The sequence below is a fragment of the Parasteatoda tepidariorum genome, chromosome 5 (genome assembly GCF_043381705.1).
Source record: "Parasteatoda tepidariorum isolate YZ-2023 chromosome 5, CAS_Ptep_4.0, whole genome shotgun sequence".
NCBI lineage: Eukaryota > Metazoa > Arthropoda > Arachnida > Araneae > Theridiidae > Parasteatoda > Parasteatoda tepidariorum.
Genome location: NC_092208.1, coordinates 30,641,267 through 30,669,075, shown reverse-complemented (window position 1 = coordinate 30,669,075; position 27,809 = coordinate 30,641,267). Strand labels below are relative to the sequence as shown.

The following is a 27,809-nucleotide window of genomic DNA, read 5'->3' as shown; positions in this document are numbered from 1 at the left end:
TATACAACTGTAACTAAATACAAAAACTCTGCCCGCAGAGAAATAAAAAGGACATGAAAAATACTAATTACGTTGACCCTAACGAAGAAGTAAAACCTAAATCAATTCTTTTCCAATATTGTAAGTTAATTCAATTTTGGAAATGCTAAAAATAAGCCGCATTTCATTATTCTTTGAGAGTATAATAAAAAATTTACATTTAAAAATATATAACTGCCTTTAAAGTGGCATCGAATAAAGAGATTTTAAATAGATCTAGGAAGGAATTATTTGTAGCATTACACAAAGTATAACTGCTATCAAAAGGAAAAACTAATAAGTGATTATCCGTGAAGCTTTTAGGAGATAAGAGTGCAGAATACAAGTTCAGTTATTTCAAGGGTTTGAAAATTTTTAAGATATCTCCTACTAACAATGATACTATAGTATAGTGGGCTAACTGTCCTTATGAAAAAATTCTCAATGCATCTATTTATTGATTCATTTGAAGTGCATGTTAGTGCAAAACCAATCATTTGTCAAAAGTTATTTAAGAGCCCTCTGTGACTCATGGTATAGAAGCATTTGCCTCCCAATGAGGTGATTGAGGTTCGAATGGAAACGGTTGCTGGCTGATTCAAATTCTGCTCTCAGATTGAAATGAACACATTGTTGATGTCAAATATCCTCATAGGTAGACAGATCGTGGGAGAGTTCTCTTGTAGTCAGTATAACCCTGGGAGAATTTTGTGGTTTTTCTTTTCCATGTAACGCAAATGTGGGTTATTATCATCAAAAAGTACTCCACAAAATCTATTTTGCTGTAATGCTTGATCCAAGAGTTCCCTTGTCATCTAGGTTAGGTTTAAAATTGATAGCTATAAACTCAGAATTGAGTTGGCTATTCAATACTAGTTTTAAAAAAAAGTTATTTAAAGTTGAAGAAATAATCAAACTGATTATATTGTCAATATTCTAGAATATGCAAAAAGCAGCATAAAATTTAATGTTAACTTTCCCTCAGTTCAAGAGGACATTCAAAACTTTAGCAGATTGTTTTCTTGCTTATGCTTCACACAGGGTGCATAGCCAGATTTTTCAGCAAAAATGAACGCCTTTTAAGTACTTTGTAGGCACTCAAAAAATATTATTAATCACTTTCCAAAAAAATCATAATTAGGATCTGTGCAGTAGTAAAAAAATTTTTTTTTTCTATAGTTTAAAGTTCGTAATTTATAAACATAAAATTCAAAATTTCTGATAAATATTGCAAAGAAAATTGTGAAAATCATGTATTTTCTGTAATTAAGAATGATAATTGATATGGCAAAGAAAAAAATATCTTTATAAAAGATAGAAAATTAAGCACTTTTTATAAACCCCGAATAAAAAAAGTACCTTTAAGGGTTTTTTAAAAACAAAAATAAAAAATAAGCACTTTTTAAAAATGCTATGCACCCTGTTCACAGTTTAAAAAGCTTCCATAGGCACCACTGAGGTAGAGAAACACCTTAAATAGCATGTTCTATCGAGTTATGAAATAAGACACGAAAATGTTCTTTCTGTCAATCTTTTATTACATTTAAATTCCTGATCCTAAAAACATGAGAACTAGGATCAATTTGAAAAAATTTAGGTCCCTTGTTATGTCATTTATTTTTATGCCAATACTTAATTATTATAAAATTTTTAATGTTCAATTTAATTAGGATTGAAGCATTTGATTAGAATCACCATTTCCTACATACATAAAAGAATAATATCCAAAACTGGAACAAAATTAGTTGAATAGCCAATTGAAAATTGTGGAAATTTAGATAAGTTCTTGGTAGTAAAATGATGCGAGATTCTATTTAGCTACAAAATGACTATAAATTCTGCTTGTAACAATCACAAAACTACTGAAACTTGTGTTGTGATATAAGACACAGAAGGGAAATTGCAATTTGAACACTTTCACAAATTGGATAGTGATCAGAAGTTTGATCAACAATAAAATAATAACTAATACTGCTTGTTTATTCAGAGAAAGTACATTTTCTTAACATAATTAACAATTAGCAGCACTAATTAATTAATATTTTTGAACCATTAAGATTAGCACTCAGTTCATGAAATTGCAAAAATGAGAATAAAAGTTATTCAAGGTAATAACTTTTTTCTATTTGACGATCTCTCCAGCTAGCATGCTGCGCATACAAACTTTAAGGTGTGATCTAACGTGGTAAAAATATGGGACAACAACTGCAAAGATATAAATGTTCATCATTAGAAGGTTACTGTTTTGTCAGTAAAGAGAAAATTGTATAAACAATGATTATCAACATGACAATATAGGCAGTTAAATAATTCTAAATATTCCAAACAAAAGTTAACAAAAAGGTATTACAAATATTTTGTTTTAAAATGTTTTATCACCAGAACTACTGATTCAATTTACTTCATTTTTTATCTTATAAATAAAAATGTAACAAAAAAATTAAATTTTTTCTGTTTACTTTATTTGCTGCTTCCTTTTTCTCTTCTTAAAAATCCAAGCTTACAGCCTGGGTGCGAAATTTCCACTCACCAACAATGACCAAATATTTAAGACTGGCAAATAAATATCATATTATAAAAAGTTATTACTAATCAAATTGTCATTTTTTCCCCAGAGTTGACGGTCTCCTCTGTAAATCGGAATGCAACACCGACAAACCTTATGGAAACCTAACCATTTAGTCAATTAAAAAGTCGTGTTTTAAAAATAAAATCACAAAAAAAGGTTCAAAAACAAAAATGATGCTTTATTATTCTTATTTTTGTCTAATAATAATTATAGCAGGTTATAATAGAGCTATTAAATGAAAAAAAAAGTAAATAAAAATAATACGTATGAAATAGAGAAAAAAAAAAAGACCTTAATTCATAGGATGATACTAATAAATCAATAAAATAAATCTTTTTAACAATGTTGGCAATTGTAACATTAAATTAACAAAAATTAAATAAAAAAACAATCTAAAGTAAAAAAGTACATTTCTAAAAATCTGGGAGATAAATAGAATTATTTAAAAAATTGTTCAAGTTTTTCATGCAAATGGCAAGCAACGAGCAAAAATTATCCTATGGCTGATAACTTAAGAATTGAAATTTCATGGAATGCTTTTGCAGTTACCTTTTGTATTTGTTTTTCCATTTTTCTATGGTATAAAGTTTAGTTTTAAAAAAAAAATTTAAGTTCAAAAAGTTAGATTCTAAAAATAAAAATTAATAAATAAAGTAATAAAATTCCTGATTTAACATCATTTACAACTTTAAATTAAGATAATATTTCATGTTGACTAAGAATGTGGATCAGGTTAATATATATATTAATGAATAAAACCCTTCAGTTTTAGCATGCATTTAAGAAAGTAAACATTTAGCTCATTTAACTGTTCTTTTAAAAGTACTCATCAAGTTGTCAGAAACTGTAACAAAAGAAATAATCAAATATATTTAATTTTTTACTGAAAGCTGAAATTTCAGAATATTTTTATTTCAATTTGTTCTTCCAATTCTTATGTGAAAATTTTACAAAAAGAAAAACAAAAGTCGGGATTTTGTTTAACATCGTAATAATACAAAAAAGTTTCTACAAATTTAAAACCTAGAAACTTTTACCAAAGTAATTTTAACTGAAAGCTTAATTCTAAGCTTTTTTCAAAGCATGATACCTTTTATGCAAACATTTTCCTAAATTATTAGTTATTCATTAATTACTAACATATTTTATAAAAATAAAAGAGCAATTTTTTTGCCTAAATCTGTAAGTTTAAACCGGGAATGAGAAACTAGTTTAAACCAGGAATAAAAAACATGTGATGAAAGCAGCATTAAAAGACCCAAACTATAATATATATTATAACAGGTTTATTTAAATTAAAATATTTATTACAGTCAAACAATGCACATATTATACAAGATTCTAATAAAACGGAATAAATTTAATCTTGTGAATGCCTTAAATCCTTCAAACGTAAAATCCAGAGATTTTTTATATTCATTTTATAGTTCAGTATACATTTTTTCTCTGGAGAACATATTGTAGGCTTGGGAACTTCTACCATCAATGTGGGAGGTTTGCTTTCTCACGACACTTCTGCATCAGCGCTTTAAGCATAAACTGTTTCCAGGAAAGTGATCGCACATGCTGCAAAAGTGAAATAGATACATTTAATCTAAACCAATTCTTTAACATAACTAATTTGAAAGAATTAAACAAATTAATAGCCTCATTAATATAATAAAAATGTGCTGCAATATTTTTTTAAAACCTTTTATTCCAAAAAGGCAAAACTGTTTAGTTTTCCTTCAAGTATTCTTACTGCAATAATACTATCTTTAAAGGCTGTGGTAGCTCAGTGGGGAGAGAATTGTACTCCAGTCCGGAAGGGCCGAGGTTCAATCTTCGACTCTGTAGAAGAAAGGCCCACCGAGCACAAGTAATATATGTGCTCGTAAAATCAAAAGTCCTGCGGTCGGCCACTGATTAGTACCATGGTTACAGGGATTTAGAAAATGAACAAAGAGAAATAGTACTAAAAGGAAATCTATCAATATCTAATTTTACTGATTGCGCCAGTTCAGACTAAAAAAAACAGAAGCATTTAACTTTCTCCTGTATTAAACCAAAATATTGTCCCATTTAATAGCTAGATAAAATAAAAAAAAGTAAATTCTGTTCCATCATCACCTTAGAAGGAAAGATGTTTGCTCAACTGAAACTCAATTCCTTTCAGTTAATTAAAAAAGAAATATAAAATATCCACAATAAAGAGCTTTACATAGAGATAAGAACTAAACAAGGTCCATGTTCTTTTCTGAACACTGACAGCGGTCCAGGTAGGACTTCATTATAACAAAAAACTAACTAGCAGTTTTTCTAGGAAAGTGGAAAAAGGCAGCAGATATAAATTTATATAAGTCATTTAAAATGAATGTAAGCTCAATACTTACCTTTAAGTAAAGATCAAGGTTGATTACTCCTTTTCTTAAAGCTTCTCCCAAATAATAAACAGCATCTTCAGTAGCATTTTCTTCAGCAAATGCATTTAAGAGTCTAAAGGAAAATACTACATTAAAATCGCAATTTCAGAAAAAATATAAATGTACAAAATTCATTACAAGGGAGGAGAAAAGCACAAAGAAATGCTGAATTACTGTATTCCCCTAAAAAAAAACTACACATAAATTTTTAAGTTGATATACTTTGTAGGAAAATCATGAATAAAGTACTATTCTTGACGTCCTGTTTTTATACGTCTAGTCTAAAGTTTCATATTTTATATGATATATATACAAATTGGGTGTGTTAAACATGTTTCTTGATTAAAATATTATCAGAGGTAAGTTTCCAAAATAGCAACACAACTAATGTTTTACATTTTTTTTTAATCTGACTTTTTTTTTTCCGTATGCATTCATTCAAATTTCTAGTATTATGAATGGCATTTGAAAAAGTGTTAATTAGCAATAGAACTTAATGCAAAAAAATAAATAAATAAAATACAAATTATAATTTTAGAAATTAGTTTTTAGAACTGCCATACTTTATTTTGTTTATAATTAAATTAACAATTATATCAATTTTATAAATAAAATCGATATTTTAAACAGCATTTTAAGAACTATGAAATAGTATTAAATATACAAATACACACCAGATAATACTATTTAATTCATGAAATAAGTTTTTAAACCAAATTACAAAAAAAGACTAACAAAATATAAAATTAATCATAATTAACCAATGCAATTAAAAGTAAAATACACGAAACCAAAAAAAAGTTAATGCATAATGTGTCATAGTAACATGGTAGCTGTAAAATATTTGACACAAATGAATAACTTTAAAAAATTTTTTACCAATATTTATTTAAGTGTTATTTTTTAATTTAGCCATTTTTTGGGTGGCATTAGCAAATGGGGCAATTCTCATCAGGCATTTGCTATGTTATCAGGATAGAAAAAGGAGTTAAAATTATTATAAGAGTTTACTCTTTTCAATTACTTTATATATTTATTTTTTAAGAAAAAAAAAACAATTAGAAATATAAAACATCACTGGCAAAAAAAATAAGATGGTGAGAGCACCAAAGGCAATATTAATCAATTGAAAGAAAATATTTTAAACAATACCATTGATTACAAATACAAATAAGTGAAAATCACAAGTATAAAACATTTATTTTAAACATTGTTAGTTTGTATTTAATCAATTAAAAATTAATGTTTTAAGAATAAAATCACAAAAGAGGTTAATAAAAAAATATGAAACTTTATTACTCTAATTTTTGTCTAATAACAATTATAAAAGGTTATAATCCAGCCATCAAATCATCGAGAATAAAAAACAGTAAAGAAAAATAATGCATAAGGAATCAAGAAAAAAATGGAGCGAAAAGACCTTAATTCATAGGATGATATGAATAAATCAATAAAATAAACCTTTTTAACAACGTCAGCAATTGAAAATTAAATTAATAAGAATTAAATAAAGAACAATCAATAATAAAACAAGTCTGCTAAAACTTTTCTAAAAATTTAGGAGATAAATAGACCTACTGATTTCTGAGGTGGGATTGCAATGACTTTTTTTTTTTTACAAAATCAAACAATTCTAAAATGAAACTAACAAAAAATAAATAAAGCAATCAATAGCACAAACTCTTCTGATACTTTTCTGAAAATAACTTTATATAAATAGTACAAAATTTCTGAGGTCTACTTGCAAAGACAAAACTCTTACTCAAAAGACTTTTTTAGAAATAATTCATGCTTTCACAGATTCTTTCACTTTTAATTTAGTTCTAAGGGAAAGCGATAAAAGTGTCTCAATAAATGCATTTTATACTCGTTAGCTCTGCTTTCAGCTTTAATTTCAATTGTAAAATAACATTTAAGGGGTCACAGTACCCAAAAAATGACAAAAATACCAAATTTTTTTTTATTGCTTATAATAAAACTTCAAAGTATTTCAAATGTGCAGAAAAAAATTCATCTCTCTATCTACATTTTTAAAAAAGTTATGAATGATTTTAAATTGTTCTAATACAGAAACTTGCTCAGCAGTCTGACTTTAAAGTGCTTTTTCGCATAGATGATAATTTTGTGTCTTAATCTTAATTAAATCCCTAAGGAATTTTTTCTATTTAAGATAAAGCTTTGAAGTAAACTTTTTTATCTTGAGTATAATACACTTATTTAAACTGTGCATGGAATAAGCATTTTATGAGGTATTACAATTTTTACGGCATGTTATATATACCTAACAGGAATTTTTACCCTTTTTTTTCTACTTTTTTACAAAATAATCTATAAAAAATATTCTAATTGATATATCAACAAATGAATGCACAAAATTATTAAGATAAATATTGCAAGCACTATGAAAAAAACTTTTTTTGAAAATATGTTAAAATAAAAAAGCCTTAGGGATTTAAAAATTTAGAATTTTTTCAACTTTTTTTAAAATTTAAAAAAAATTAAACAGTTTAATAACTTTTTGAAGATAAATTATTGATTATAACTTAAATGAGCATGTAACGCATCCTCAAAATGAATGATTATACCTTTATTTTAAAAAATTGTTAAAAAGGTACTGTGACCCCTTAACTAGGTTTGGTATTGATTGATCCAGTATCTTTTTTTTCTTTTTCTATAGTGCAAATAAAATTAAATGACTGTCTGTACAATAATTTATTTGCTTGCATATAAATCACTACTTGATACTGGTAGAGCAAAAAAGAAATAGTACTTTGAAAATCGTGTTATTGCATGGGTAGAACAGGAGTGTCATGACACCATGAAATATTTTTTGTTAGTTAAAGAAAAACAACCGCTCCTGTAATACAAAACATTACACTAATATAAACCCTAATAATTAAATAGACTTTTAATTTTAAGCATATAAGTAAATTATAAAATGAACACATTATAAAACTGAATTGCTGATATGCAATGAATTAATACTATATAAAAGTCATGAAAAAAATTTAATAAAAAAAAGAAAGCTTATTGTGTTAGATAAAACACTCAGTAAAAGCAGTTTAAATTAAACTAGATTTTCAAATCTATCATAAATTTAACATCAACGATTAAAATGAATTGTAAAATTAAAATCTCAATTTTTATACATACTGCTTATAAAGAGGAGCTGGTGCTACAACAGCTTCATCAATATCAACTTGATCTTGTTTTTCTACTTTAGCTAATAACTCATCCATTTCTGATTCTTTGGATCGCAAAACATGAATATTCTTTTCTAATTGACCCTAAAAAAATTTTTTTTCACTTATTAAACCGATTACTTAATTTAGTCCTGAAATACAATAAGAAAACTTTGAATTCAGATTTTCTGGAGAAAAAAAAGCGTGGTAAAAGAAAGCTTTCAAATTTTACAAAACTTACAGACTATTATTGTTATGAAGGCGGTGTGTGTGTGATCGCCATTATTAATATTATAGTGGTGGTTGAAGTATTGCCTCGAGGAAAATGAATAAAATCGTCTAAGTAAAAATTTGATTTATTAAGTAAGAATTAATATATTCAAAATGGCCATATTTAAAATATACAAATCATAAAAAAAAAAGAAATCCCTCAAAGGGATCAAAATAACATTCCCTACATCGAGAAGTTTAATGAAACTGGGAGGCACAAAGCATCCCCAGTCACCACAAATTTGAAATTGAAAGTGAATGAATTTGTTCCTAACAGACACAAGAGCATGGAGAAAAGATTCAAGATTGGCGAATTATTGAAATATAACTTAGCCAAAATAAAGTCAACCCTCCATAATCAATATTAGGTTTGAAAATACTTCGGGAGTCGCCAACAAGACTGTGAGAATTATTATAACCATTTAGCTGAAACATATTTGTATTAGAAATTAATAATAAAGAGTTATAAATAGATTTTTGTTTTTGATTAGGCGTGGCAGTGAATTAATGAGTCTACATTAGTATTGAAATAAAAAGTTAACCATTACATTGATCAATAAGAAAAGAATAAAATATTTTATGTTCACTTTTATGAAGATTAACTCATTGATTTAATTTAAATATAATTTGATTGAGAATGACTAAAAAAAGTAAGTTTAAATAACTAAAAATAGTTTAATCGTTAGGAAATAGGTAATGCCCATTGTGGCATCACAGTTGTGGAATAATTTATTAGCTGTCTTGATATGAATTGTTTCGTCAAGAAGTTAATAATTAAAAAGATTATGAACAAGTGCCAGTTATGGCATTGTCTGCTCAAAAAATAGTGTTTTTTTCCTCTCATTTAGAGTATAAATTTTTAACAAAACAAGGCATAATCAAGATACATTGCAAGGAAGGAAGATAATTTTACAGTTGTAGATATAGAATGTATAAAAGGTAGCATAATTTTTACAACATCATTTAATATGAAAAATGTTAATATAGAAATTTCAAGGGAAATTATTGTAGCTATTACAATGGGAAGTGCAGAAATTGAATGTGTGTGTGTACAAAAATAACAACAAATATATTTTTGTACAAATTACCATGGCAATCCCTGTAAACTAAACTAGTAGCAGAACACTATCTAGAGACAATATAGTTAGTCTATTTTGAGCTGCTGAACTATTAGGTTGTATCAATGTCTCTAAGAACAGTAGATGTTTAGTTTCATTTTAATTATTATTATTTATATTTGAGTATTTCTTTGTAGCTGTTATTGTGGTCTATTTTATGTGATTCAATAAATTAAATAAGAGCTAGTAGGGAATCTTAATTTCTAGCAATGTTAACAAATGTTAATTTTAAAAAGAAAAGCATTCCAGAAATAGCTAATTGCTGTCCAAAGGGGTCATGGAAGTAAGGCTCCACATATTCAAGACCAATTGAATGGTAGTGACGATGTGAATATTTCTCACTGACAACCTTTAATTTCGAGGCAATGCAGCATGTCGATAAGATCCTGGACCTTTACAACAATAGTTCATTGTAAAGAAACAACTACAAGTCTCAAAAAGGCTTGTAGTTGCCTTGGTAAACATAGTTTTAAATAGATAATGTTAATATAGAACTTTTCTATATTGATCAAACAACTTTGAATGGATAAATGAATTTCTTGGTGTAAAGGACAACTTGTCAACTAAAACTGATGGTTTTATGCTTTTTTTGCAACTAGTATTTTTACCCTGGTTCAAAAGAAACTAAAAATACGGCACAATATGTTTTGTTTGTAACTTAATTTCACTTTAATGCAACTCTGGAAACAGTTTAGTTTTGTAGCAAATGCCAAAATATTTCAAACTACTTTACGTGTAGTGTTCCTATAACACTTGCTTTAGCAATAATAGAAAAACATTTTCACCACAAATATTAGGCAAATAACTAATAGTTGCATACAAAATTTGATACTACATAAAAAGAACTTAAATTTTCTAACTAACTCAATGCAATAATAGAAACATCCAAGGACTTTGAGAAATGAGTTTGAAGGCATTGCAGATAGTTTTTTAACTGATTAAATTATCAGTTTAATTGCTCATGGTTAGGGCTGCAGGTCTGTCGTGGCGCGAATTTCCGCGAAAATGTCCCTTTTTTTCTAAAATCCGCAAATTTCTCAAAATGCATTGATTTGCGCAAAAATTGCTTAAAATTTGAATTTTTCTTTCATTTTCAATTTATTATTTTCATTTAATAGAATTGTTTACTTTCCTGAAGCCTTAAATTTAACATATAAAATTGATTAGATATTTAGGGGAGTGAATCAATAGCAAAATGACAAGAAAATAGTTCAGAGATACGAGATAATCACAATCTTGTCAAGTAAGGTGGTCTCTCCACACTTAGGGAGGGTAATAGACTGATAGGATTACCTTCCTGAAGTCAGTAGGAGTGCAAAAGAAACTGGAATCACAAAAGAAGGAAAATGTTATAAATCAAATCTTTGACATAAAAATTCTTACACAGACTATTGCACTCAGCAATGAAATTTCTACTGCCTCTCCAGACAATTTTTCCTGGGCGGCTTCTTGCGATTTCTTAAATAGGGATCAGTTTCTTTGATGAGAGGGAGATAAGGCTTTTGTAACTAGTACTTTGAATGCAGAATGTTTGAGTTTTCACAGCAATTACGCCTTACAAATCAAAGGTAAAAATTCTGGCGTGGAAAGACGTGTCGAAGAAGAAAAATTGATCGAGTTTTCGAAATCAGCAACTGAAGGCTATCCGAAATTGGCAATTCCATGTTTGTCGGTGCCTACAAACAGTGTGGACGCAGATCGTATAGAAAGTATAAAAATGTATTAAGTGATGAAAGGCGAAGCATAAATTAGAATATCCTGACAATGTACAATACTTTGTACCAAAATTCTGTTCATTTAAATAAATATATTAATATTGCTTGAAATTAAAAGAAATACTTTTGTGTATTTTTAAAGCTTTTTTTTTTTTACTATTTGCGCAATTTCTGTCTCTTGCATCATTTATATAGTACATTTTGTTATGTTTAAAATTGGTGTAATTTTCAAAATTTCCCGCGAATTTCGGGTATTTTTTCCCGCGACAAACTTGTAGCCCTACTCATGGTTAATAAAAAGCTAGTTTAAACTGCAGATCATGTCAAATGCACACAATGATTAAGCATAGTTCATTACCTGTTCCATTTGTAAACGGTTAATAATATCTTCTAGTTTAGCTTTTCCTTTGTTTAAATCCTCCTCTGTTTTTTTCAAAACATCCATCTCAGCCTAAATAATAACAATAAAAAGAAAATAAGTATACAGCATTGCATAAGAAATTGTACAGTAATCAGAAAGTATTTTACCTGTGATTGAGCAAGAACTTCTCGAAGATGCTTTTTAACTTTGTCTTCTACGGCAGAATATAATGAGGCATGTATATGTTCTTGGGTAATTGTGCCAGTGCCACTTTGTTGTGTAGTCATGTTCGATGCAGTTGTTGGAGGATAAGGGGTGGCAGTAGTTGGAGGATAACTATTGGTTGGAGGAAGGCCACCAGAGGCAGAATTCATTCCACCATAGGCACTGTAGCCTGATGCTGCAGGGTAACCACCTACAAACATAAAATGATTTTTAACGCAAATGGAATGGATAACTTCAAGTTAAAATAACATATACATTGGATTTGAAATAATAACCAGCTTGTATGAAAAATTTAAAATTGTTAAGGTAGATACATAAATATCAGTAATCACAAATGAAATCTACAGGGTAGTTTAAATGTAGAGAATTTCCTTATGTCACTAACATCTAATTCTAGTTTTTTCTTTTTTTTGTTTTGTTTTACAATAAATTGCAGACAAAATAGATTTTATGCACATTGTATGACAAATTTAGACCCCAAGACTTTGATCTGAGGTTTGCGCTGATTTCCCCTGAGGATAATAAATACTTTTCATATGCACAAAAGCTTCATATTTACAAATCAAAATTTCCAGTATAGTGATCCAAGTTTTCAAAATGGTATTGTGTTAAATCTGTACAAATCTCAAAGGGCTTTCTTTTCGAACATCAATTTAAAAACATTAATTTTTGCCAATAAAAATACAGCTGAAGATTATATTTTTTTAAAAATTTTATAGCTTGAATTTTGTTTTTACTTAGAATACTTTATAGTTCGAACATATGCTATAAGCACATAGATATTCACAAATAATTCAAATTTTACTTAGTTAAAAGTGGTATGATTTTTTAAGAGTTTTCGTCATTGATATTCCTAAAAAATGAAAAACATCTTTGCCTTAATTGGATGTTTTTATCCCTTTTTATTAACCTCGAAAGTTTTACGAATTATCAAAATGAAAACCTTTAAAAATATCAATTTCATAATATTTCACAATCTTTTTTACTAATCAAAGACAAACAAATCTATGTTTTTTTTATAACATTTAATTTACTCTCAGAAAATAAATAAAGTCATTACTTGATATTTTTTAACATGTTTTTGAAATTAAAAACAAACACTAAAATATTTTTCAAATGAGAAGAAGAAATTCAATTTTTAAAAAAATGAACATGCATTATTGTTAAATGCAACTATAAATTTCTTAAAACTTTATTTGAATATTAAACTTGTAGTTTTATAAAAAAATATATATTACTATGATTAGAAATGAAACGTATATAAAAAAGCAAGAACGCACAAATATTTTATTAGTTTTAAAACATATACAGCCAGACCCTGAATTAATCAAACTTTATTTACCTGATTTTGATTTTAGCAAATTTATTTTTTGCCAATTAAAATTAAAACAAAATCCTTATTTGATGAATTATTAACACCAGGTTAAAGAATCGTTACAAACACTAATAATATTTTTTATGTATATTTTTTAATGAATTCGATTTTTATTTGAAAAAATTATTTTATTAAATTTAAAAAAAAATTTTTAAGACATTTTAAAGTCTTAAAATATTTTCATGAAAATACAGAAAAAAATAATGTTGCTTATGAGAAAATTACAGCAGTGTTAAAACAAAAATCCAGAGAAAAGAAACAAACCCAACATTTTGGATACCCTATATTTTATGAGACAACCTTAAGCTTAGAACCATAACCAAGTTTCAAAAATTGCTTTTACAAAGGTGGGACATTCAAGCACACTAAACCAATTTACAACATTGAAAATATGTCATATTTTGAAAGATGAATAAATATGTACAATTTCTAGCAATTGGTATTTTTAAGTCGTTTTATATTAGGACTGTTCCGTAAGATAAGCTCAGACGGTTTTAATTTAGGATACAAAATCACAGCAATCCCGATTTAAGAAATAAAATTTCAGATCCTATTGAGTTTGTTAAATCGATATTCAACTATATATTTCTAATTTAGGATTAGTTTGCACAAATAAAGTCACTTTTTTTGCATAGTTATACTTTTACCTGAATAAGGTGGAAATGCAGATGACACTGGAGGGTAAGGAGTAGACCCTGGCTGAACTGGAGGGTAAGAAGGATAAGTTGTTCCCACATTTGGCATTGGCATAAAACCTGAGACAATAAATAGGTATTGTACAAAAATAAAAAAATCTAAATTTATGAACAAATTAGTCAGCATTTCTAGAATTACAAAATTTTCTTAAGGAATGTCTATGAAAAACTTATTTAAAGGTAAAACTTAAATTTTTAGAATTTAAAAACATTACAATGAAGCACAAATTTTAAAAATTGTGGGAAATTAAAAAGCAGTTTTTAAAAACAAAACTATATTTAGGAATTGAAGGTTACAAAATATTAGAATAAACATAGAAATATTGAATAGCCTCGCAATTTAAACAATAGTTAGTTACTGTAAAAGTAAAATGACACTAAGTAATGTTTATCTATAGTTCTGAGGACAATTTTACTGTCTTTAAATATTTGTACAAAGACATAATGTAAATCCATTTTTCAAATAATGAATCTAGTTAGAAAAAACTTAAGCAAAATGTGATATTTTAATTAAAACAAGTGTTTTTGCAAAGGATAAAAAGCATTAAACTTAGCCCCCACTATATTTTTTTATATTTTATAATGATGGACAAAATCATAATGAGTCATAATTAAAATCAGGAGTAATCTATAAAACAGAAACAAATACTACAACATTTTATAGAAATTATTATGTTGAAAGTAGTAATTGTTGAATGCATAAGCAATATCTCAATATTTATCTAAGAATTATCAGGAAAAAATTACAAATATGCATGAATCTGAATTTTGCAAAATAAAGTAAAATTAATTTAAGACCAAAAAAACAAAAGAATCTCAATTATTCTTAATTTAGAAAAAAAATTATTTTTTTTAAACAATATATTTTAATTAGTTTACAAAAATAAAGAAGCCACCTTTTTTTCCCTAAAAGTTAAAATTTAAATTTTTGAAATCAGTCAATAATTGTGCTTTTGGTTTCGAATGAGTAACATTAACACTAAAATAGGATATGAATATACTAAATTATTATTATTTACTAAGTTTACCAATTTTAATTAAAAACAGGCTAGAATATTATTGTAAAAACTTTTGAAAAAATTGCTAAAAAAGGAATTATAAGAAATATGGTTTTAAAGAAAAGGAAAGCATTAGAAAGTATAAGCCAATTAGGATTTTCAAGCAAACAAAAAATCAAAAATTGATGCAAAGAAAAAGTATAAAAGAAATGAAAATCAATCAACTAATATGTTATAAGTAATTTGAAGAATTTTTTAAACATAATAAAAAGTTCTATTTAAATCCTTGAACTTAATAATGGAAGGTGGGGAAAATGCTAATATATTTTTAAAAATATTTAATTTGGATCATGAATTAAATTGATAAAAACAATAAAAATCTTACGTTGAAAACGATTCAAACAAAGTTATAATAAAAACTAGGTTTTTATAACTTCATTCATTGGAATCAAAAATAATTTTAATAACTTATTTTGCAGTCAATTCGTATTCTTTTAAAATATTTGTTGAAAAGGAAATTAAATTGCAAGAAAAAATATGGGAATTTCAAAAAATTATAAAAAAATTATTTACATAATAAATGAATTTTAAATGTTACACAACTAAGTAGATTTACTTTTAATAGAAAGATATTACTTTTCAGATATTACAAATATAAATTTTTTGAAATTAATCTCTTCCATGTTTAAATTTTACACCACTGCCCAAGACAGTATAATGCTGAATAATAATAAGGCTTATCTGTGACAGAAAAGTTCTATGATAAACTGGTTTTCAAAAATAAGCTTTCAAAGGTTGATTTTTTATTAAAAATATAATTATGGCAAATAAGGTTAAAACGTTTTTGTAATCTGAGAAATGTGATATTTCTTCACTCTTCTATGTGTTATTATGGCTAATATTGTTAAAAGGTTTTAGCAGCAAGGCAAAACTTGTATTTCAGTATGGCAAATATGAACAAAAGATTTTGTCAGTATAAAATGACAAAGATTATCTCAGATATAAAATAAAAAGGTATTTTATGATACACAAGTTCATATTTCTCAACTGTTTCATATTTTACAGAAGCTCAAATTAACAACGGTTGACTTAACTTTATCTTGCATATTCTTCCAGAAAATATGATATTGAACAAAGTGCTAAGAATATTGAAAAGTATGAATTTGTTTTGTTGATAACAAAAAAAAAAGAAAGAAAAACAGCTTTAAATAGATGCTTAATAAAATTTTGTCTCATAATTTAAAATAAGCAATCAGAGTTTCTGTAAAAAACTTATAAGAATTTTATTAATACATGCAAACAAGTATAATGCAAAGAAATTTCATTTCTAAAAACTGAATTCAACACAAATCAGTTTTTATTTCTAATGTAGAAAAAAATGGACTTTACTGATCAGGTAAAATATATCTTACAGGAATGATTAACATTCCATTAAAAACTTGAATTGTAGAAGAATAAAATAGACATGTGCAAAACCATTCAGAAGAAATTTATTCTTTTAAAACATAAAGAAAAGAGCGAACAACACAGAAGAAAAGAAAGTCTTAATTGTATTACTTTTCAGAAAATCAGATGGTGCACAAGTCATTAAATATTAAGATATTTCACTAACTTACATATTTTTCCATGGTGAATGGTAATCAATCCTGTAAGCCATGTAACATTAAGTGAAAAAAAATTTGAAAAAATTACTAAGTGTGAAATATATATATTATGAATAATGTAAGTTACTTATACAGTGTGATTATATCACACAGGTGTTTATAATTAAAAAAAAAATATAACAGAAATTAATGCTGAAAAAATTTATAAAACAAATATAGAAAATAACTAATAATCAGCAAATTTTTATAAATTTAAGTAACTATTAAAATCAAAAGAAATTTTTTTTGATATATATTCATTGAAGTTATCCTTTAAAAAATTATTTATTTATTTTCTTTTTTTAGAAATATTAGAATCAAACTTCATGCTTAATATAAAAATTAAAACAAAATTTTTTAAATAGATAATTACATTTTTACACAGTGCAAAATCTTAGAGAAAGAATGGACAAAGAAACCTTCATGTAACTTACCTGAAAGCAAACAACTTCATAAAAAATATTTTTAAGGAGAATAGATGATTGAAAGGTTTGAATAATTTATAACTTAACCATTAAAAAATTATTAATAAATTATGAACTGAAGTCTAAAATTGCCTTTCATTCAATACTTCTTACAAATTCCTTTCTTTTGAGTGCTGATGAATGCACAATTAACAAAAGAACATTCAAAAAATTAAGTGAATAGACTAATAAAATAAAAGAGCAAAGATATATAAATAATAAGGCCTTTAATGGCATCAAAGTTATTGCCATTAGCAACAATACACTTTTCAGGTAAATTGTAAGACTTTTAGAAACCACAAAAAAGGCAATTTCAACACAGCATACACTCCATGGTTCGAAATTAAGGATGGTCTGCTGGTTTAGGACCACTATACCTTCACTCTGAAAACTATAAAATAATTTTCAGTTCAATATCGATATAAAGAGATGGTTTAGTGATTTTAGCTTCATGTTTTAGTTTGTGTTTTATTTCCAATGCATATTCCATAATAATCGAGGACAATACACTCTGTATTATAATTCTTATTTTAAATTCACTTCATTAATTTTCTTTTTTTAAATCTAACAGAGGCATGTATGTTTACAAATGAAAATGTGTGTGACTAGTAATATTTTCTAGTTAATGGTCTTTTGGACTAGTGGTTAAATTTTCTTAATTTCTACCCTTGAAAATCTGTCTAATTTGAAGCAAAACTTTATGTTCATGTGTTGGATCATTTTGCAGTAACATACTCTCCCACATTAAATCCGTCGTAGCACGAACTTCTGCTTAAGATTTCTAATTTAGAGCCTTATTGCCATTCCTCTCACTGTGCCTGCACATGTGCAACATCTTAATCAATGCTGTGATTCAACTATGGGATTATTAACCAAACTTTTAGATGGAAAAAAGGCATGAAAACGCACACGAACTTCTGCTCAACATTCCTGATTTAGATCATTGCAATTTCTCTCATTTTACCTGCACAACATCTTAACCAATACTGTTATTCAACCATGGGACTATGGAAAGAGGGAAAGGAGGGCATAAAATTTTTTTAAAAAAAGCATTATTTTTATAATTTTGCTAATTTAAATGAGAGCAATAAGTAACATACATAAAAAACAGTAACTAAAAAATTTTCACAAAAAAAAAACAAAAGTATTTAACTTACTTGATGGCTCAGTAGGATAAGGTGTAGAAGAAGTATAAGCTGAGGAGTTTTGTTTTGGTTTAGAATAAACTGGTGGCTGTTCACCGAATACTATAATCATTACTTGTATGACTCCTAATAAATCTGAAGTATCCTATAAGAAAATAAAAGAAGAAATGTTACCATTTGCTTAAAATGTCATATGTATGTAAAATAAATATTTTTATTCTTACTGGATTCCAGTTGTGCAGGTATGGCAAATAAACTCGTCCATTAGTATCAACATGTCGAGAAGCTTTTATCTGCATGTCAGAGGTTGGTTTTACATAGCACATAGGTGAATTGTAAGGATGTGAATCCAAAAGCCAGATACATACAGGTATATGATAATAAGTTCCTAAAATGAATCGAAAAGATATTTATGAAATATTCACATAAAAGTTTAAAATAATAACACATTATTATTTCAATTCAGAACTTTTTTTTTAATATTTTACACTATTAAATATTGATTGTTATAATTCACTTATTTCTAAACTTTAACTGGCTTAAAAAAGACTTGAAATCGTGAGCTCTAGATACCAACTTAAAAAAAAAAAGGTTTACAGAAATCTAATAATAACAATGCAATTATATATAAAGTAGGTAAGCTTTATTTTAACTATTCGGTTAAAGAAAATAAGCACGCAAACATAAGAAAATTATAAACTTCATGAAAAACAATGACTCTTCTATTTGTTTCAAAATTACAAAATCCACATTTAACCTTAGAATCATTCTGTTAAATGATAGCTTATTCAATTGATTCCAACTTGCATAAATTATGCTTCAATGTGAAATAAGCATGTAAAATAGAGTTGCAAATAAATATTTTTCATTAGCAACACCATATTAACTGATGAATCAAAAATACATAATGCCAACAACAAAAAAAAAATATTATAAACTCTTAAGAATACTTTATAAAAAACTGTATTAGAAATTAGTTTGGAACAAGTGAATTTTCCTTTCTTTTTTTTTTCTTTTTGTGAAACAGATTAAAACAAAATTAGAAATAAAAACAATTTGCTGCTTTATGTGAATGGGCAATAAATAGTTAAATGACAAAATGATTAAAACAAAACATTTTGCTTTTTATAGAACTTAGGTTCTGATTCCATAAGCATATCTTATAAGTAACACTTGAATTTGTTCTAAGCATGAGGCACTGGTTAACATCATAAGGCAATTACAAGTCATGTAATGGAAAATAAGATTAAAATTAAATTTCTTTTTAAGTTTTATAAGAAATGTCACTTTTAAAATATAAATAACTAAGGCATACATGTTTACAAATTGTATTTTCTTTTAAATACTAATTAAGTTATATCTATAAGTTAAGTTATAAATCACATGCTGTTTGTCTGTAGCCAGTAGCAAAAACAGGATATAAATAAAATTTAACACAATAAATGCTGATTTAATTAAATATGTCACTTAGTTAAAAAGTCAGAAATACAGGATATAAATATATCATTAAATAACAAAATTTAAACTTAATTTAACTATGTAAAATTTTTTACAAAAAAATTGTGTAACATATCAAATAATATGATTTTTTTTGCATAAATACATACATTATACCATTTGAAGAACAATATAAGAAAATTAAAATATATTTTTATTTTTTGTACTTGTATAACAGACTTTTTACATTTATCTATCATGTTATATTTTTGGAGTACCACGTAAAAAATAAACAGGTATTTTTGGACCACTAAATTTTCATTGGTGGAGTCAACTCATATAGTAAAAAAGGAAGGAAAAGTCAGACATGTTATATAACTTAAATATGTCTAAGTTGAAAGAAGTTTAATTTTATCTTTGTTAACTATTAAAAGAAATTAATTAGAAATGAATGTTTTGACAATTGAAGTGAATCAGTCAATGGTCCTGAACAATTTTATCATAAGGAATTTTATTTTTTCCTTACCTTTATATACAAAAGAATTCCTTACCTTTATACATAACAGGGATAGTACCATCAAGGCAAGCTAATTCTTGTCTATTGCCATCATTAAAAACTAGAAATAAGAAAAATATCATCAAAAATAAGGACAAGGAATTTTAATGTGGGAATTTTAATTTTTTAACAAATTCATATACCAAAATAAATAAAAATTAATTTAAGGACTTTTCTAAGATAAAACTAAGATTTCAAGCTTGATGGCTTTTTAATGGGGTTTTTTTTTTTTTTGTAAAAATTTAACATAACAAGAAAAATACATTTTGAGATATAATTACTTACCATAAGTGTCTAGTTTAGGCCTTAAATTTTTATAACGTTGAATGGCATTACTAACATCACGTTTTGCTCTATCTGGATATTGATACTATAAAAAAATAAAATATAATTAAAAGAATGCCCAACTTCTTATTTCTGAATTAATAAAGAGAAATATACACAATAAATTACATGTATTTAGCACTAAATGCTTTAAGTAACAATAAAATTTGAATTCAACTAAAAAAAAAAAAAAATCATTGACAACTGATGATGAGAAAACAAATGCCTGATAATGATAAATAATCAATTATTTAAATTTATAAATAAGGACACGAAAAAAATAAATAAAAACAAAAATTAAAAATAAATAGGACAAATTTTTTAAAAGATATATCCAAGAAATATTGAGATATTTATATCTAGTATGAAATTTGGTGAAAGAAAGTTTTCAAAGACATTTTATCGGATTTACAGATGTTACCGGTAAAGTATGGAATGATATAATGCTGGACGCTTTAAGGCAAAATATAATGAAAAATCTTACATACTTTCCCTAGGCATTGTAATAATACATAGGCATTCTATAGAATGACAAATGCTATTTAGGCAAAGTAAGAAAAAAGATCTTAAGAAGGTTGTTACATAAATGACATGCATTCCTCAAAAATGCATGTTAGTCTAAAAAAATGAGATTCATTAAAAAAAAAATTCAAAATACATAAAGAAATTTAACGTTCTTATTAAAAAGAAACAAAATTTCCATGTAAGAAAAATAAGAAATTAAAATTAACCTACTTGATGTATCAATATGGAAGGCTTGAATGACACTTTGACTAACATTTGAAACAAATCTGAAATGTATTTGATACTTTGCCTACTTCTAATTTGGCATTATGTACGAAAAGTTTATAATATAAATTATTTTACACATTACTGGCTAGTTTTAAGCATTACATACAATGCCCAGGCACTCCACAGAATGCCAAACTTTGAATTTTGCTGGTAATAAATACAACAGATGTAGAAAACATAGAAACAGCTGGAAGCTACTTTCAAAACCTTTTTTCCAAATAAAAAATGATCTTGTTAAATGATATGGCAGGAAAAAAATCAAAATCTATCAGGGCAGGTAGTCAAATTTTCCAGCAAAAAATGAGCATCTTTTAAATACTCGCGAAACACTCAAAAAATATTTTTAAGAACCTTCACAATTAGGATTTGCACACTAAGAAGAATATTTTTGTTCCAATTGATAAAAGTTTATCTATGTGTATATAAAATTAGCAAAATGCCAAAAAATGTTTGGACTCTAAAAAACAAATAGATAAAATTATGATAATGATATGAAATAATGATAAAATAACTAAAGATAAAATAATGATTCAAATAATGATAAAATAACAAGTTTCAGACAAAGAGCTCTGTGATTGTTCATTGCTCTGAACCTATATGGAAATACTTTATTAGTGAATGATCCCTAAGTTACAAACATAGTGAAACTGATTTATAAAAGAAACAATGTGAGAACATAAGTTTGTCAGGGCTTACACACATTTCACTGAATAAAGCAATTAAATCTTATCTTAAAAATGTTGCTGTGCTGTTAATGAGAATGAGAAAATATTACTAGACAAAACATTGTGATCAAAATATTTTTCACTTTATTACGTAGTACTAAATTATTAGTCTCATTTTAATGTAGCATCTTCAAGAAGAAAACTGTTAATTAATAGTAATTTATCAATTTCTAATTAGTTTAAACAATTAACTTTATCTTGAAAGACAAGAATGTTATCTTATTTGTTATATCTATCAAATACTAAGTTTCTGTTTAAAGAATCAGCAGTTTCGCTTATACGCTATAGCATGTAAAATGTCGAAAATTGTAGAAGGGATGTGGAAAAAAAGTTATGACCAGCCCTTTGGGATACCTAATTCTGCATCAAGAACAAAAAATAGCACATAAGCAGAACATAGCTAAATTAAACCAAAAAACAACATTATTGCTTTTTCTTGATGTAGTTGGTAAGTTCTAATGAAAAACTCAGGTTTCAAATATACTAACTCTTTCCTTATTCAAATTTTTTTGTTAAGTCTATCAAGTAAATAAATTATATTATATTAATTGTTTGTTTTGAATTCCTTGTTTTGTCAGTTTAAGTTGAACTTTATTAAATTTAGAGAAAAAAAATATTTTCTTTGCTTTCACTAAAAAATATTTTCTCTGCACAATTATTTGGTTTAATGTACATATTTAAATTGTTTATATGTAGCGTTGGAAAAAATCAATCTGAAATTAATTCATAAAATCATAATAAAAAATTAAATCATAAAATTTAGTGTCACTCTAAATATTCAAATAAAAATATTTTGATAAATGGGAGCAAGTTGGCAGGTATGTAATGAGCAAATTAATAGATAGATAAAGAAGATTCATTTGCGCAATATCAAAGATTTTTAAAAAAAAAACTTAATTTATATCTCCAAGAATTTTTTTAAATATTGGACACAACTTTCCCCTCCTTTTTCTAGTTTCAAACACCATTTAAAGTGTTTATTTAAATTCTTTTATGCAGAATATTTTAATTTTTAGAAACAAATAACATCTTAAGTGCTTTATATTATACTTTAAATAACAACCTGCTTTTAGTAAAGAAAAGACACAGAAATTTTTAAGTCCTGGGTCTTAAGGACCAGTAGTTTCCAAAATCAATCAGAATTACTGAGAATAGTAATGATTTGGATTTATTCCACAATTTTCAATAATTATTTAATTTACATGAATCTGGTCTTACATATAGAAGAAACTGAAGTTAGTCCACTTTTCAGTTTGTATTTTTTATCTTATTGAACAATTGTCCATATAATTAAAAAAATTTTCTAAACGACAAAATACATACTTTTCTCCATTAATGATTATTTTAAAAATGTTTTATTGAAACAAATTTTACTTCAATTAATCATTTTTCTTTTCAACAAATCTTGTACAGCGAACCAACGTATCTTTTGTAAGAATACCTTGGTCCAAATCATACTATGTTGACACATTTACAAAAATATACTTTCAAATGCAAAATATATATATATATAAAAAAAAGATCATGTTTCACACAATTATTTATTGAATTTTATTAAAAACAAATTTTTATTGTTTAAATGATTTTGCACAGCGAAACATGACAGAAGTTTAAAATGATTTGTATTATTAAACTATTATGATTTATACTACTAAGGGTCATACCAAACTATGGCAGAATTTTTCTAGATGTCTGCAAAATCTTTACTAGAACTAATATCCTTCTAGGAAATATTTATAACAGTAATAAATATAAATCCAATTTATACTTACAAAAGAGCTTTGTGTTTATAAAAAAGATATGTATAGAAATAAATGGTATATAAGCTTTTTTAAGTGTATTAATTGGATAACTAATTATTTACTGAAAAATGACTTATTTTTTTATAAATCAATAATAAAAGAAAAAAAATTAACTAAGTGCAAATGTTACACGTTTGTTTATGCACATTCCTTTTTCTTTTTTGCCATTTGCAAATCATAATCGCATTTAAAAAAATAACAAATATTTTTAAAAGTGGCAATATAACTGTTGAAAAAGAGATAGACCCCAAAAGCATGTGGTTTTACTAATGCGCAACTTGTGCATCGAAATAAATAATATTGTTTTAAAAAATAGTAAGATTTTAAAAGTCATTTGAAAATTAGTAACAATTACTTTTGGAAAATTGTGCAAAAAAAACTATATAACCTTCACAGAACATATTGAATTATTAAATGTGTGATTCTAATTTCACGTCATAATAATATCGTATAAAAATAACAGTATTTTAAAACTCGTAATAACTGCCTTTGAAAACCAAAAATGTTACACTAAATAAATAAGACTATTAAAAAAATTAAATAAGACTATTTTAGAATGAATGATCGTTTTAATATTTGCGATTTTTGAACTATTTTTAACATCATTAATTTTGCCTGTTTGTTTTTGCCACAGCAATTGAGGGATTCAGGGGTAATAGTGAGCCCAACTCAAAAATCCTGAAAATTTCTTCAGGACACTTGTCTTTATAAATTTAAATCATTGATATTTTCAAAACAGGAAATTCTAAATAAATTATATGCAGCAAAATTTAATTGAATAATTATGTATAAGTTTATTTTTATCTCTAATCACTTTTATTATTCGACCAGAAAAAAATATTTACAAATGAAAGAGTTGTTAAGTATGAATTCTAGTTTTAATATTTTTAAATAAAATACACAAGAATTTTCATACACGTATGTGATCAATGATTTCTTGAAACTTCTTGACTTTGGATTTCCGGAAACTTCCAGATCACGGTTAAAGAAATAATCTGGATTTTTTCCGGAGTACAATCATCTACGGGGATTCTAACCCAAGCCAGAAATTTTGGAATTTCTTTTTTGAGTCTCCTATTCTCAAAATTAAGCCAAGTAATTAACTACATTATGAAAATGTTAGACATATAAATCCATACATGTTCTAATATCATATGACTGTCTAACTGAATATGTATAATGGATATTTTTAGAATAATTTATATATTTTGTTCCACATATCATTTTTTATGTGTCTTCAACTTTTGTATAATTACTGTTTGTTAAATTATTATTTTATAAATGGACTAAAATTCGCAAAAACACAAATGAATTATAATTCAATGAATTGTTTTAGATCAGAAATAATTAAAGTTTCACTTGTTGATGTTTATCCAATAAAAAATATAAATTAAAAAAGTAAACACGCATAGAAGTAGCAAACAATACAGTTAAGACAAAAATTAGATCAGTACACATTTTCCTACTATTTGAACTTACCTTTGACAATATCTTTGTTACATACGAATCAAATGTTTCCTGCGGCATTTTTGTTCCACCTAAAAGACAAATCATTAAACTTATAATATTAAAGAAAGAAAAGTGTTTGCCTACTTGTTAATACAGTAAAAAGCTAATAATCAACGCATTTTTATTTCACACTAGTGAGAAAAGAAATGAGCTTTAATAAATTTAAATTAGAAGATGCCAAATTTATATATAGTTATAGTATCATATTAAAGAAAATCAATTATAAAAAGTATATTGAAATCGGCAACAATACTATCGAAAAGTGATTGGTATAATCATGTAGGCTTACGAAGAAATCGGCACTGGTTATACGTGTCAAAAATAATTTCTGATTGTATATGACGTAAAATGAATAAAAATATTGGAATTTTGAAAAAGCTATAGCAAATAATACTTAAAAAAATCATTGTTAAGACTACATAAATGTCTATTAAAATCATTACTCAAGAGCATTTTTAAATGCACAGAGTACTAACATTTAATTTCAGAAAAATTACTGTATAATACAACTCTTCCAAAATAAATTCTACTCACAAGTGCAACACCATCAGTTTTTTTTAATAAATGAAACTACCTTGTTATTTTAAATTTATCTATATCTAGCTTTAAAAAGAACATTTTTTTAATCTTTTAAATTGTTTAAAACTTAGTTCACTTTATTATAACTTATTTGTTTCTGAAATATAAGGACTTTTTTAAATTTCTAAATATTGAGAGGGATATATATTTACTGCCTCCCGCATCATCCGTAGTTCATGAATGAAACTCACTATGAAACAAAATAGATAATTAGCTATAACTTATGAAGCACCTAACATTCTTGTAAGTTTTATTTTTTAAAAAAGATTAGTATCAAAAAATGAAACTAAAAATATGGGGATCTTCTGTTAGTCAGAAGAGATAATGAATATTAAAGTCAGAAGAGATGAATGTTTAAGTGCTGTTTACTCAAGATACGCTTTCTAATGCATTATATTCCTTGTAAGGTGACAATTAACACAAAGTTTAATTTTTAGAAAATAAGCTTTCAACGAATTCAACCACAACCCAATGAACAATATGCATTAAACACCCAAATAAGTGATAATACCCGATAGAGACTAAATATTTTACTTTAGTTGGTCAGGGATTCCAATAGATAAACACAAATTTTAATTTTTCAATAAGAAAATAGTATAAGGTGGGATTTCACTAGATAAACACAAATTGTAAATTTTTCAATATGAATATAATAAAGGCAAATTCTTCAAGAATGGATTGACTTATTGGTGTTGTAATCCTAACATTTGTTTCAGTAATTGAAACAAAACAGTATCAGAGGTTTAATGTATAAGTAATATAAGTAAGATTAAGAATATAGCTTTGTTAAAAATTAATACTACCCGTAAGAAGTTATTTGAGAAAAGGTTATTGTCATGTATAGCAACTAAACTAATTGTTTGTAAACAAATTTAAAACAAATTAATTAAAAGAACATGGTTAATTGCAACATAGATTCAGCAAGCATAATAAATACATTAACAGAAAAATTACTTGAAAGCCTTCTAATTATCTTAAACTGTTTCATAAGTATAATTTAACTTTATTTTACCAAGGATGAAAGAAAACAATGAAAATGAAACGTTATTAAAATAATATTTATAAACTAAAAATAACAACAAAGAGTCACATTATAATGACAGAACATAATATTGACACTCTGATAATTTATTTTAACACCATATTTTTCCCGAAAGAGGGGAAAAAACTAACTTCTATCATTTAAGATAATCGATATATTTATTCACTCAAAACAATTGATATGACTCATGATCCCTACTTGAGCGAGCACAATTACTTTCGCGTAAAATAAAAAATTAGGTTTTAAAAGTATATAAGTAATGGTTTATGCATGTTTTGACATAAAACGTAGATAAAATCAAGATAAAAAAAATTGAATGATGATCAACAAACCAGATATATTTAGAAATTAAGTAATATATAAAATAGTATATTTGTTGACCATTTGATAAACAACAAATCTTACCGGGATTTATAAAATATAGTTTTGGTAACTATTAGTATATACTATAAGGCAATGTCTCCCAAATAATCATAACTGACTTTTAGTTTTGTTTCCGTAGATTATTACCACAAGAGAGAGTAATTAAAAAGACGAAGCGAGAGGGCTCTGAGTAAAGTATTGCCATTTATCAAACAAAACAACCAAAAATAACAAAAAAAAAACTATACAGATGTCATTAATGAGATATTTAGACTGGTACTTCTATCTAAAAATGGTTTCTTATTTAGGATTTTTTTTCATTTCGCATAATCCGGTTTTAAGGATAAATGAGATACTAATAAATAAAAGTTATGATGCAATCCTGAGAGCTCTAATGTAAAAGAGTAGCATGAAGGGCTATTTTTCAATAGATAAAGTGCGCTGGGAAGAAAATGACCTTCAACGCAATTGCGTTATAGACGAATGTGCGCCATTTACCT

The 27,809-nt window shown here is 26.0% G+C and overlaps 1 protein-coding gene across 2 annotated transcripts; it reads right to left on the bottom strand.

The window, feature by feature from the left end:
- Window positions 1-3,858: 3,858 nt before the first annotated feature.
- Window positions 3,859-27,587, bottom strand: LOC107449345 (tumor susceptibility gene 101). Of its 2 annotated transcripts, XM_016064845.4 has the most exons (12): window positions 27,352-27,587; window positions 25,296-25,354; window positions 20,459-20,543; window positions 20,169-20,234; window positions 18,405-18,568; window positions 18,193-18,325; window positions 13,883-13,990; window positions 11,803-12,050; window positions 11,633-11,725; window positions 8,143-8,276; window positions 4,960-5,062; window positions 3,859-4,153 (listed from the first exon to the last, which is right to left on the bottom strand). In XM_016064845.4, the coding sequence occupies exons 2-12, from the start codon at window positions 25,341-25,343 to the stop codon at window positions 4,070-4,072; spliced, it is 1,266 nt and encodes a 421-aa protein (XP_015920331.1). In that variant the 5' UTR covers window positions 25,344-25,354; window positions 27,352-27,587; the 3' UTR covers window positions 3,859-4,069. The 2 variants fall into 2 exon arrangements, with proteins under 2 accessions (XP_015920331.1, XP_042906366.1); XM_043050432.2 differs by lacking the exons at window positions 25,296-25,354; window positions 27,352-27,587 and adding an exon at window positions 21,233-21,747.
- Between the last annotated feature and the right edge of the window lie 222 nt (window positions 27,588-27,809).

Excerpts from the sequence above, each read along its gene's own strand:
- LOC107449345 (XM_016064845.4), bottom strand. The coding sequence starts at position 25,343 with ATGCCGCAGGAAACATTTGATTCGTATGTAACAAAGATATTGTCAAAG. Across the intron at positions 20,235-20,458 it reads GCCTAAACTAGACACTTATG|TTTTTAATGATGGCAATAGA; the intron begins GTAAGTAATTAT and ends TCTTATTTCTAG. Across the intron at positions 4,154-4,959 it reads ACCTTGATCTTTACTTAAAG|CATGTGCGATCACTTTCCTG; the intron begins GTAAGTATTGAG and ends TCACTTTTGCAG.